Source organism: Zea mays, chromosome 4 (assembly GCF_902167145.1).
Source record: "Zea mays cultivar B73 chromosome 4, Zm-B73-REFERENCE-NAM-5.0, whole genome shotgun sequence".
NCBI classification, from domain to species: domain Eukaryota; kingdom Viridiplantae; phylum Streptophyta; class Magnoliopsida; order Poales; family Poaceae; genus Zea; species Zea mays.
The window spans coordinates 197,517,987-197,529,708 of NC_050099.1; the positions used below are offsets into that span (position 1 = coordinate 197,517,987).

Genomic DNA, 11,722 nt, shown 5'->3' on the forward strand with positions numbered 1-11,722 from the left:
GCCCTAGGGAGGTATCAAGGTTTCGAGGATAAAAGCCTCGCCAGTGATACCCCTCACCAAAATTTCCAACTGCTCCTAGGACAGGTTAGTTCTAGGCCCACGCTGGATCCTACCAATGTCACTAGGGCCGGTAAACCAGCAACACAAACGCGGCCTCCCCTGCAGTGGTATGACTCAGCGCTTCAGGAAATCGCCGAGTACGTGCATCGAGGTCAGGCCACCAACCGTCAGTTCCTTAATCATGTCCAGGACGGGCCCGAACTCCGACGCGAGGCATGGTTTTACCCTCCATTGCTTCCGGTCGAGTCTAGGCCCGTCACTCGGAAGGGTAAGGCGGTCGTTGACCTCAGCACTGGCGATCACCCAGTCGTTCCGCCAGTTCTCCCATCTCGCGCCGCCAAGGGAGGCGATGTAGGTCACTGTTGGATCTGGCCTTGTCTGGAAGTAGTAGGCCCCAAGGTGGTCTTTGCCCTTCCCAGACCTCACCAGCACGAAAAACTGGTGGAAGAGGGAAGTGCATGCTGCCACTCCCACGAACATCTCATAGAAATGGACAAAGATGGCCACCTGGAGGATGGAGTGGGGCGTGAGGTGCTGGAGTTGAAGTCCGAACTCCTCCAGCAGCAGCAGGAAGAACGGCAAAATCGGCAGCGCCAACCCGCATAAGAGATAGGAGACGAAGAACACAAACTCCCCGGCAGCAAGGTCGCCGAGGGGAGTAGTGCCGGCCTGGATTCTCCCGGCGAGCGCAGGCGTGCCCCATCCGAGCAGGCGGCGCACCGTGTCGAGCGCCTCCTCGGTCTGGTAATGATCGGGGCGAACCAGCATGGCCATGGCAACCACGGCGGCGTAAAACGGGGGAGCACGAACGCGGAGAGGCGTGGAAGGCTCGGAGGCGGAAGGGCAGAGCAGTTGGGGAAAATGCGAAAGCAAACCCACTGCGCGCGGAAAAACCCTATTTCAAGAAAAGGCTCCCCGCGCACCCTGGAAAATCCGTCTGACGCACACCTAGTGCCTGAACAACTCAGTCGCTGACATAGGGGCCCGGACCCACAAGTCACATAGCTGGGACGCTGGTTTCTATGCGCGGGAGGAGCAAACCGCCGCACACGCTCCCACGTCGCCTCGGGGCCGCTGCTGGAAGATATTTTTAACATAGGCGGGGACAACAGGGCGCCCCACGCACGCGGGGCACGACCAAACCGCCATGCGTGGGGGCCACACACGAGTCAGCCGCGAAGACGGGCACGACGGTTGGTGTGACCAGTAGCAGACTGACAGCATATGCGCACTGGGTTAATACGTCGCGCGCTAAGAAGATGCCTCGATCCCCGGTCATGTTGTGCTTACGCAGGATACGGGTTTTTGGCCACACCTGTAGGCTCGCACCCTCCCTTGAGGTAGGCTCGGGGGCCACTATCGGTACCTAGAAACAGGGGTACCCCTTGTTACAAGGTAAAGGCGCTAGGCCAGCAGAGAAGTCTCTGGTTGCGTGGAGAACAGTTCTCTGCAGCGCCACATCAGTCGCCCTGGGGTCGCCACGTGGCTAAGGGAAGGGACGCGCACTAGATACACGCAGTGGGTTTGGACCTACTACGTGGAAGGCATCGGACCCCGTACGTGACGGGCGGACCCCCAAGATAGGTCCCAGACCCTTCCGAGTGGGGTCCGAACTAATCACCGCCGGGTCCCAGGATTCTGGGGCAGGGAATACCCAGACCCTGCCCTGGAAGGGGTCCGAGGACGACATGTGTCTAGACCTAGCTTGGTGCGGACCTGACCACACAACATCCCTATTCCCCGGTCAGGCGGAGGCCTGAAGCAGTCAAAGCGGCCTACTATGCATGACGTAAGCATACGGGATGGGCCTGACGTAAAGCCGCTGGCCACACTCCCCTGCATTTATTGTGGAAAGGACGTGCCGTCTGACTACCTCGCTGACAGGAGATGTGCCCCTTCAGCATTAAATGCGCCCTGTCCACCCAACTGGCAGGACGACGCCCAAGCCATCCTACAGGCGGCGTGTCTGGCTATTCCCGTTGGCCAACAGTACACCTACGCCGTGGCATGCGACGCACCCATCATAACTCGCGCATTACCGAGGGTGCTGCAGCAAGATATCAATACTGAACGCACTGCGGATATCATGACGCACGGAGATTACACATGCTGGGCAATCAGTAGTTCCATCCTTCCATTTGTCGCTGGGCCCACGTATCGGGGCTTAGTACCTTTGTGCATGCCCCCTTCAGCTATAAAAGGGGAGACATGCGGCATTACAAGACAGATCCAATCTTAGGCTCACTCAGACACTCACGGGTTCATACAAGCTCTCAAGCAATACATCACACAATGGAGTAGGGTGTTACGCTCCGGCGGCCCGAACCACTCTAAATCTTTGTGTGTTCTTGTGTTCTTCTCATTTTCCAACTAACTAGCAAAACGCTTAGGCCCCTCCTCATCTTAGGATTTAGGGCGGGTGCACTCCGCCACCCGGCTAGAGATTTCCTCTCCGACAGATAGCATCAACATTAATATCTCTACATCTAGTACAAATAGAAACATGATCAACACTAGATGTAGAGGGTTTGCAAGATTTTAATTAATCAATCTTGGCATGTAAAATGGCGTTCTTATTTCTAAGATTGGAAATAGAAATATTGCAAACATTTAAATCTTTAGCCTTAACAATTAATTTATCATTCTCAATCTTAAGACTAGAAATTGATTCATTCAATTTGTCAATGTTAGTAATTAAACTAGCATTAGCATTCTTAAGATTGGCAATTGAATCATCACAAACATTTCTCTTTTCAACCTTAGTGATTAAATTAGCATTTTCAATTCTAAGGTTGGAGATAGTGTCATGGCAGATGCTAAGCTCACTAGTTAATTTTTCACATTTCTCTATTTCCTGAGCATAAGCATTTTTTACTTTAACATGTTTTTTGTTTTCCTTAATAAGGAATTCCTCTTGGCTATCCAAGAGTTCATCCTTCTCTTGAATGGCACCTATCAATTCATTTAATTTTTCTTTTTGTTGCATGTTTAAGTTGGCAAAAAGAGCAAGCAAATCATCATCATCATCACTAGAGCTACCATCTTCACTAGATGTTATATATTTAGTGGAAACTCTAGATTTTACCTTCTTCTTTTTGCCGTCCTTTGCCATGAGGCACTTGTGGCCGACGTTGGGGAAGAGGAGGCCCTTGTTGACGGCGATATTGGTGGCGTCCTCGTCGGAGGAGGAGTCGGTGGTGCTTTCATCGGAATCCCACTCCCGACACATGTGGGCATCACCGCCCTTCTTCTTGTAATATCTCTTCTTCTCCTTCCTCTTTCCCTTCTTGTCGTCACCCCTGTCACTGTCACTAGAAATAGGACATTTTGCTATAAAGTGACCGGGCTTACCACACTTGTAGCACACCTTCTTGGAACGGGGTTTGTAGTCTCTCCCATTCCTTTGCTTGAGGATTTGGCGAAAGCTCTTGATGATGAGCGCCATTTCCTCGTTGTCAAGCTTGGAGGAGTCGATGGGGAGCCTACTTGATGTAGACTCTTCTTTCTTCTCCTCCGTCGCTTTGAATGCGATGGGTTGCACCTCGGGTGTGGAGGGTGTCGCCTTGCTCGACAATTTGTTTGGAGCCTTTGATCATCAACTCAAAGCTCACAAACTTTCCTATAACCTCCTCGGGAGACATTAGCTTATCTCTAGGATCACCACGAATTAATTGAACTTGAGTAGGATTACGAAATATGAGTGATCTAAGAATAACCTTGACCATTTCATGGTCATCCTATTTTGTGCTCCCGAGGTTGCGCACTTGGTTGACCAAGGTCTTGAGCCGGTTGTACATGGCTTGTGGCTCCTCTCCTTGGTTGAGGATGAATCGACCGAGCTCCCCCTCGATCGTCTCCCGCTTGGTGATCTTGGTCACCTCATCCCCTTCATGCGCGGTCTTTAGCACATCCCAAATCTCCTTGGCACTTTTTAGCCCTTGCACCTTGTTATACTTCTCTCGACATAGAGAGGTGAGGAGTATAGTGGTGGCTTGGGAGTCAAAGTGTCGGATTTGGGCGACCTCGTCCGAATCATATCCTTCATCCCCCACGGATGGTACCTGCGCTCCAAACTCAACAATGTCCCAAATGCTAGTGTGGAGTGAGGTTAGATGATGCCTCATTTTATCACTCCACATACAATAATCTTTACCGTCAAAAACTGGTGGTTTGCCTAATGGGACAGAAAGTAAAGGAGCGCGTTTAGAAATACGAGGATAGCGTAGGGGATCTTACTAAACTTCTTGCGCTCATGGCGCTTAGAAGTGACGGATGGAGCATCGGAGCCAGAGGTGGAGGGCGACGAAGAATCGGTCTCGTAGTAGACCACTTTCTTCATTTTCTTCTTCTTGTCGCCACTCCGATGCGACTTCACGCGGGGAGGTGATTCCTCCCTTCCTTTGGCGCCGGACTCCTTCGATGGAACCTTCCCGTGGCTTGTGACCGTTTCCATCTCCCTCTTGGCGGATCCTCCCGACATCACTTCGAGTTGTTAGACTCTAATGAAGTATTGGGCTCTGATACCAATTGAAAGTCACATAGAGGGGGGGTGAATAGGCAGAAACTGAAATTTACAAACTTTAAGCACAACTACAAGCCAGGGTTAGCGTTAGGAATAAAACCGAGTCCGAAAGAGAGGGCGAAAACAAATCAACCAAGGAAATAGAGCGGATGACACAGTGATTTGTTTTACCGAGGTTCGGTTACAATAAACCTAGTCCCTGTTAAGGTGGTCACAAAGACTGGGTCTCTTTCAACCCTTTCCCTCTCTCAAACGATCACTTAGACCGAGTGAGCTTTCTCCTTAATCAACGGGTCACTTAGACCCCTCACAAATACCACCACAACTTGGTGTCTCTTGCTTTGATTACAAGTGTTTGAAGAACAAGAATGAGGAAGAAGAAAGCGATCCAAGCGACAAGAACTCAAATGAACACGAAGACCTCTTTCTCACAAGTCACTAAGTGTTTGGAGTGGTTTTGGACTTTGGAGAGGATTTGATCTCTTGTTTGTGTCTTGGAGTGAAGTCTAGAGCTCTTGTATTGAATGCAATATGCTGGAAACTTGGATGCCTTGAATGGTGGTGGTTGGGGGTATTTATAGCCCCAACCACCAAAACAGCCGTTGGGGAGGGCTGATGTCGATGGGCGCACCGGACAGTCCGGTGCGCCACCGGACACTGTCCGGTGCGCCAACCACGTCACCCAACCGTTAGGTTTCTGACGGTTTCGACCATTGGAGCTCTGACAGCCTGGGCCACCGGACAGTCAGGTGTCGCACCGGACAGTCACTGTTCACTGTCCGGTGCGCCTTCTAGCGCTTCTTTGACTCTGCGCGAACCGTCCGCACACTGTTCACGTTGCAGGCGACTGTTGGAGTCGACCGTTGCGCTTGGGAGTCGTTGCTCCGCTGGCACACCAGACAGTCCGGTGAATTATAGCGGAGCGCGGTCTCAGAAACCCGAAGGTGAAGAGTTTAAAGTCGATCCACCCTGGTGCCCCGGACACTGTCCGGTGGCACACTGGACAGTCCGGTGCGCCAGACCAGGGTTCACTTCGGTTTCTTTTGCTCCTTTCTTTTGAACCCTAACTTTTAATCTTTTTATTGGTTTGTGCTGAACCTTTGGCACCTGTATAACATATAATCTAGAGCAAACTAGTTAGTCCAATATTTGTGTTGGGCAATTCAACCACCAAAATATTTATAGGATAAGGTTTGACCCTATTTCCCTTTCAGGATCCTCTGATATAGAATGACCCCCCTAAATATGTGCTTTCATAGAAATCTCAACATTGGCATCTAATGCTACAGTACAACCTTTTAGGCCTTCTGTGACATTGTGATTATGTCAATAATTAGTGTTTATTTGCCACAGGCTGTATTTTGGTGACGCCGTTGTGACGAAAAGGTCATCATCACAAAAGGTGCGTGTTAAATAGACTACAATGACGATCATCAAAAAATTGTCATAGATTTTATGACGCACATCAAATTTGTCACAAAATCTATAACACTATATTTTGTCATAAGTCACTCTGAAAACGTCACAATTTGTACTGACATGCATTGCCACATGGCCAATGGTGATGATGTGGCATGTGTTGTGGCAATCCTTTATGATGAAAACATTTGACATAGATTTGCTCACGTGGTAAGCCACGTGGCACATGATGTGGCAAAATTGTGGTGACAAAGAATTTTGTCATAAATTCGGAGGCGATAGCCGCTGACATGACAAGTGATATAGCGAAGCATTTGTGACAAATATAATCGTCATCAGAAGGATCACATCATATGAATTTATATCATGGAATATTACACATCACAAGCAAAATATCGTATGAATATGTTGAACAAAAATATTTCATCCATGAGTGAATTATATAACTTGAAAACATATACCTGCAAATTCTTTAACTTAAAATCCAAAGCAAATCCTATAACTTCAACTCAAAGTATTAAACATTAAGCATAATTAAAAATAATCGTATAACTTCAAATCTAGAGCTACTGTCACTAGCTACTATAGCAACCATAAGGTTGCAGGTCCTATATTGGTCAAGCAGACTTAAGATGGAGGCACTTGGCCTCGATTGAAGCTTAATAGTTGATGAAGCAGGTTATTTTTTCCATCAACCTCTTCATACTATCAATGGTCTCCTGAGATGCTTATGCTGCTACATTGGAGGATCTCCAACTCGACGAGGCCGAGCGACATGAGCCCTGGTGTGAGCCCAGACATGATCCCTACGAAGAGCATGGGGAAGTAGGAGATGCTCACACAATCACTATTAGTAAAACCACACAATGAGCAAATAGTAAATTTTGGACATCGGATGAATACCTCTCCAAAGGTAAGAACAAATGTCGCTGACAATATTACAACAAGAACATGATGAAACATTATGTCAAGAAATATAGGAAGTACCTGAAAATGTTGCTACAAGGTAAACATAAAAGTCAATCAACAAGGGATTGATCGACATAGTTATTTGATGCTTGGTGTGTCCCGTGGAGTTTGTGGTGAAATTGGGAACAAGTCATTGTGCCCACAAGCTCAGAAATTTTTAGTGTCTCCCATTCTCCCCTCTCTAGTCGCCTCACCGGTCCTTCACATCTAAGCACCATGCATTGGACCATAAGTTACAATCTAGTATTCGATATGTATTACATATGCACCTTTTTCGTTTTATTACTCATGTGCTCGAAAATTGTGGTCCACGAATTGGTGAATTGTATTGAAAGTTGCCGCAACATTAAACCTTGGAGGGGATGGTGGATGCTTGAATAGGGACGCATGAACATTAGTGTGACAAGTAATGCTTCAAGATTTCCATGATATAATTGCTCTTAAAAGGACAATATATATATAATAAACATGGGACATATATTGATTAGTACAATCAATGAAATACAAGTACAACCAACACACACACCTACATATTTTAAACCAGCCATGCAAGGAACTTCGGATATCACACTCACTCGCATTATTCAATTTAAATTTGCCTGTAACACATCAAGGCATGATAAAGTTTAAGGCTAAACATTGCAGCACAAACTAGCCAATATATGGGTCTGGGGTAACCACAACAGCCTGACCGTTGACGATGTCGTTGTAGATACAAACACGTACGGTACCTTCCACGAGTGGTGACGGGGCCTCATTTGGAGGGAGTACCCGAACTTCTGTTATATCTGGCCTCTCTTGACGAATAATATTAACTGCATCTAAAACTGGGAAGCCAATCAAACCGGGCCATGTTTCGGGTGTTAAACCAATCTTGATTACCTCCATGTTATCCTTTTGTTTTCTGACTTCTGAAGCTGTTATAATTGTAACAAGGATCAATAATCAAGAAAAACATACATAATCAAAAGAAACACAATAGTTTAAAAACGTAATTGTATCATTTTGGCAATGCATTGACATGATATTATGGTGGCCATCACTCCATTGTACTAAGCACTTGTCATAAACCAATTTATTATTACTATATACTAGTCGAGCAAGTAAATAAGACCAACAAATATATATTTACAACAAAATTGATGTAAGAACCGACTGACTAACAAAAAGTAGATGCCTACCTTGCAAAGAAGGAAGTAGCCTGTATAATAGTTGAATAAAGCCTCTGTATACGGAGATGGGGTACGTGCTCTATGTATGTCTATGTATATATACACGGTGACTATTTGTATAGCATGCGTCGATAAGAATGTTTGTATTTTATGGACACTTACGTAGAAGACACCCATCTCGTCGATGATAACTGTGCATCCATTTTTCTTCTTTTGCTTAGTAAACATCGTCGGCACATGTTGTGGTTAACAGCGTCGAGCATCTTCTCTAATTGTGGATTGTGCTGTGTGCTATTAGCTGGCAGGTAGTTGAATAAAGCCCCTTCGTTTACTGGTTTACTTATGCCAGACTCACGTGTTAATATAAACTAGCCCGTTTCTTTTTCTTCAGGTAATCAATGCAAGATGGAGGTGATGAAGTAACTATTCATGCCAGCAATTTTCTTCAGGTTAAACCAGCAATGAGAAGTATCTTGGTTTACCAATTCATGCGAGCAATTTGCCGAGTAAAACCTTTGAACATCTCAAGGACAAGGACAGAGTGTGGAGAAGAATTCAGGCCGGGGTGGAATCAACGACGCTGTCAAATGCAGGTAAAGATGTGTTGATCAAGGCAGTGGCTCAAGCTGTACAAACATATGCTATGGGCTATTTGGATCTGACAAAATATCTATGTGATCAAATCAGTTCTCTCATATGTAAACTTTGGTATTGTTTCAATATGGCAATATATGCTTGCTAACCTATTCTTTATTTTAAATTATACTTCTAAGTGCATAACAAAAGTTATATATATCTAGAAAACCTAAAACAACTTATAGTTCAGAACACTGGTAGTAAATAGTAACTTGGGAGAACAACAATTTATTAATAGTCCAGGGACATTGATCACATGAAAGAAAAGTTGTACTCGTTCAGAACAACAATGTATCGCAGTTTTTAAGATGGTGATGCTGGATTAATTGACGATCACTGGCTCAGATCAGGGTTGGCGATCTGAGGTCCCAGCCGAAGCCATGCTTGACCCTCCACTATCTCCTTCACTGGTGTAACATCTGAAGCTAGGAGAGTTACGGATTAGAGTTGTATCATTAGAACAACAATCTTGTCATCCAAATACCAAGAGTAACCTACCGATCCTTTCTCTTCTAAGGAACCTGCAAAGAGATGCCTTGGGATCCTGGGGTATATCTGCAACATTATACGATTTGGGAACAGTGAGCAAGACAGAAATTAATCATTCAGAGAAATGCCACGTGCATATGAACAAGGGAAGGGGGTGCACGAGTTAGCTACCTGCTCTTGCACTCTTCTGGACGTTGGCCACAGCAGTTGGTGCGGCTGGCACTGCTGCGATCTTGGTGCTGTCAGTAACGATTGCAACTGTGGAGGAAGGCAGGCAGCAACGCCAGGGTTCTGGGCGCGGATGAACCCTTGCTGGCCCTTGCCATCTGGTCTTTTGCCTTCTCACGGTAGGGAAATCGTCGAACACAAGGACCTTCTTCTCTACTGAAGTTCCTTAATACGGATAAATTGTCTATAAGCAACAAAATTGAATGCTGAAACTAAAATGAGCATATGTAAATCGCCTAAAAATGACAGCTTCGGTTTAAAGTGGTTACGAAGGTCCACCATAATATTGAGCTGAAGAGGAAAAGACCGGTTAATCACTAGTGTTTTGTAGAATTATGTATATATGTTAAGATCCCGTGCCTATTGTAACACCCAAATTCTGAATTTGGGATTGGTAGAAAAAAATCTGAGCAAAGTACCCTTGCTAAATAATTAGACTTTATAGTTCACCCTTTTAAAGGTAAATGATCATGATAAAATAACGATAGTTAAAATAAATCATAATAAAGATTAGATATTGGAAAATGTTGCTATCAAAACAAAGGAAGAATTTTTGAATATACCTTAATTTGACTACATACCCAAAATAATAATATATTGAAATAAATGTGGTGTGTGTATTTCATGTTGAAAACATTGCCTAAATAAAATAATAAAAAAATAAAGTAACTTAATAAATAGGTTAATTAGTGCACATGATGTTGAGATTCTATTTGTTCCTTTAAAATTAAAAGGTTTGAAATTCAAATTTGAGTTTAATTTAAAATTGAAATTGAAATCAGAAAATGAAAATCCAAAGAAAAGGAAAACAAAAAAATAAAATATGAAAAAGGAAAAGACTCACCAGTGCTCATCTGGGCTGAATCCCAGCAATCGGCCCACTCATCTTCCCCCTCTGCATGGCCGCTTGGGCTGAAAACTTCTCCCGCCGACCCACTTCACGACGTAAGCCAGGATAAAAGCAACGGGGGCCAACACGCGGGCCCGCTCGACCAGTCGTCCCCACGCGCGCAGTCACCAGTATGCGGACCTCTGCGACCGATTTCCTCGCGCTGACGACTGGGACCAGGTCATCAGCCTAACTAGCCGTGCCGCTGTTTCCGTGGCACGTGGGCCCCACGGGCAAGATCTCCCCCCAGCTCCCAAATGAGGCGGACTCCAACAAATTCCACCGATCTCCATGGCGATCCAATGGGGATATCTTCGATTCAAGCCTCCCGAGCTTGCTCCTCTGTGACTATAAAATCATGGGCACCGCCCCCTACCTCTTCCCCGTTGCCTCAAACCCGACTGCGGTGGGACCAGGGAACTGTGTGCCGGGGGGTGCGCAGTGCGTGGTGGCCGCCACCATGGAACCCACCGACAACCACAATCGGAGGGCATCACGCCGAAGCTTCGTTGGGTCACGCCGAAGCTTGTGATTGCATCCACAGGCGCACCAGATGGAAAGGATGCTCGGAATTTCTCATCAGAGGATTGACTCAGCCATGGATCTGCTCGTTGCCATGGCCAGCATGCTATTATTGTGACCAACGCCGGTATGTTACCTCTAAGAGTTTGTTAAACACTGCTATAGGCCTAGGTCAATTTGGTTGGGGGTCAGGCGCGCTGGGTTGCTGGATCTCTGCGCGCCGGTGAACTACGCCGCCGTGGAGCTCTGCTCTTGACCGCTCGGATGACTGGAGAGAGGAGAAAGGGCTCTAGCTGTTGACTCCGTGATGAGCGGCTAGGATCATATCGCTCGCATACCCCTTCGCGTATTCTATGATGTCCGTTAAGATCTGATCGGAGGGCAGAGGGTGATTGTCGCGGTATGGAGCATTGTAGACCGTACATCATAGATCGTACGATCCGTGTCGCTTACCGGTCCGCGGTTTAATCGGGGCCCTAGATCCTTGGATGGATGGCCCATGCGCACCCGAGTTCACTATGTCGGGGCACGTTTCGTAAAGAGCCCCTGTGTTTTTCCAGAATAAACCCGCCGTCCACATGCTATGGTGGAATGTTTAAAACAGGTCCCTGGAAATTATGGTTTGGCCCCTGCAGTCTCGAGAATTAATGCCCGCAGTCCAAGGGTTAAAGAAAATGAGTAAAATTAATAAAGAAAAAGGATTTTTAGTATAAAAATAAATCTAGAAACTTGTTTAATTCATATTAAATCTATTTAACTTCTTTTTAATCCATTCCAATTGCATTAAACTCGTATTAATATTGTCTATCATCTGGT

At 46.1% G+C, this 11,722-nt stretch overlaps 1 protein-coding gene and 1 pseudogene across 1 annotated transcript; both read right to left on the bottom strand.

Annotated features, from left to right (window-relative positions):
- Window positions 1-7,621: 7,621 nt before the first annotated feature.
- On the bottom strand, window positions 7,622-7,858 carry LOC118476998 (uncharacterized). Its single transcript, XM_035967487.1, has one exon. The coding sequence runs from the start codon at window positions 7,856-7,858 to the stop codon at window positions 7,622-7,624; it is 237 nt and encodes a 78-aa protein (XP_035823380.1).
- A 1,203-nt stretch (window positions 7,859-9,061) lies between these two features.
- Window positions 9,062-10,349, bottom strand: LOC109945904 (protein TIFY 10a-like; annotated as a pseudogene).
- Window positions 10,350-11,722: the final 1,373 nt, after the last annotated feature.

Excerpts from the sequence above, each read along its gene's own strand:
- LOC118476998 (XM_035967487.1), bottom strand. The coding sequence starts at position 7,858 with ATGGAGGTAATCAAGATTGGTTTAACACCCGAAACATGGCCCGGTTTG.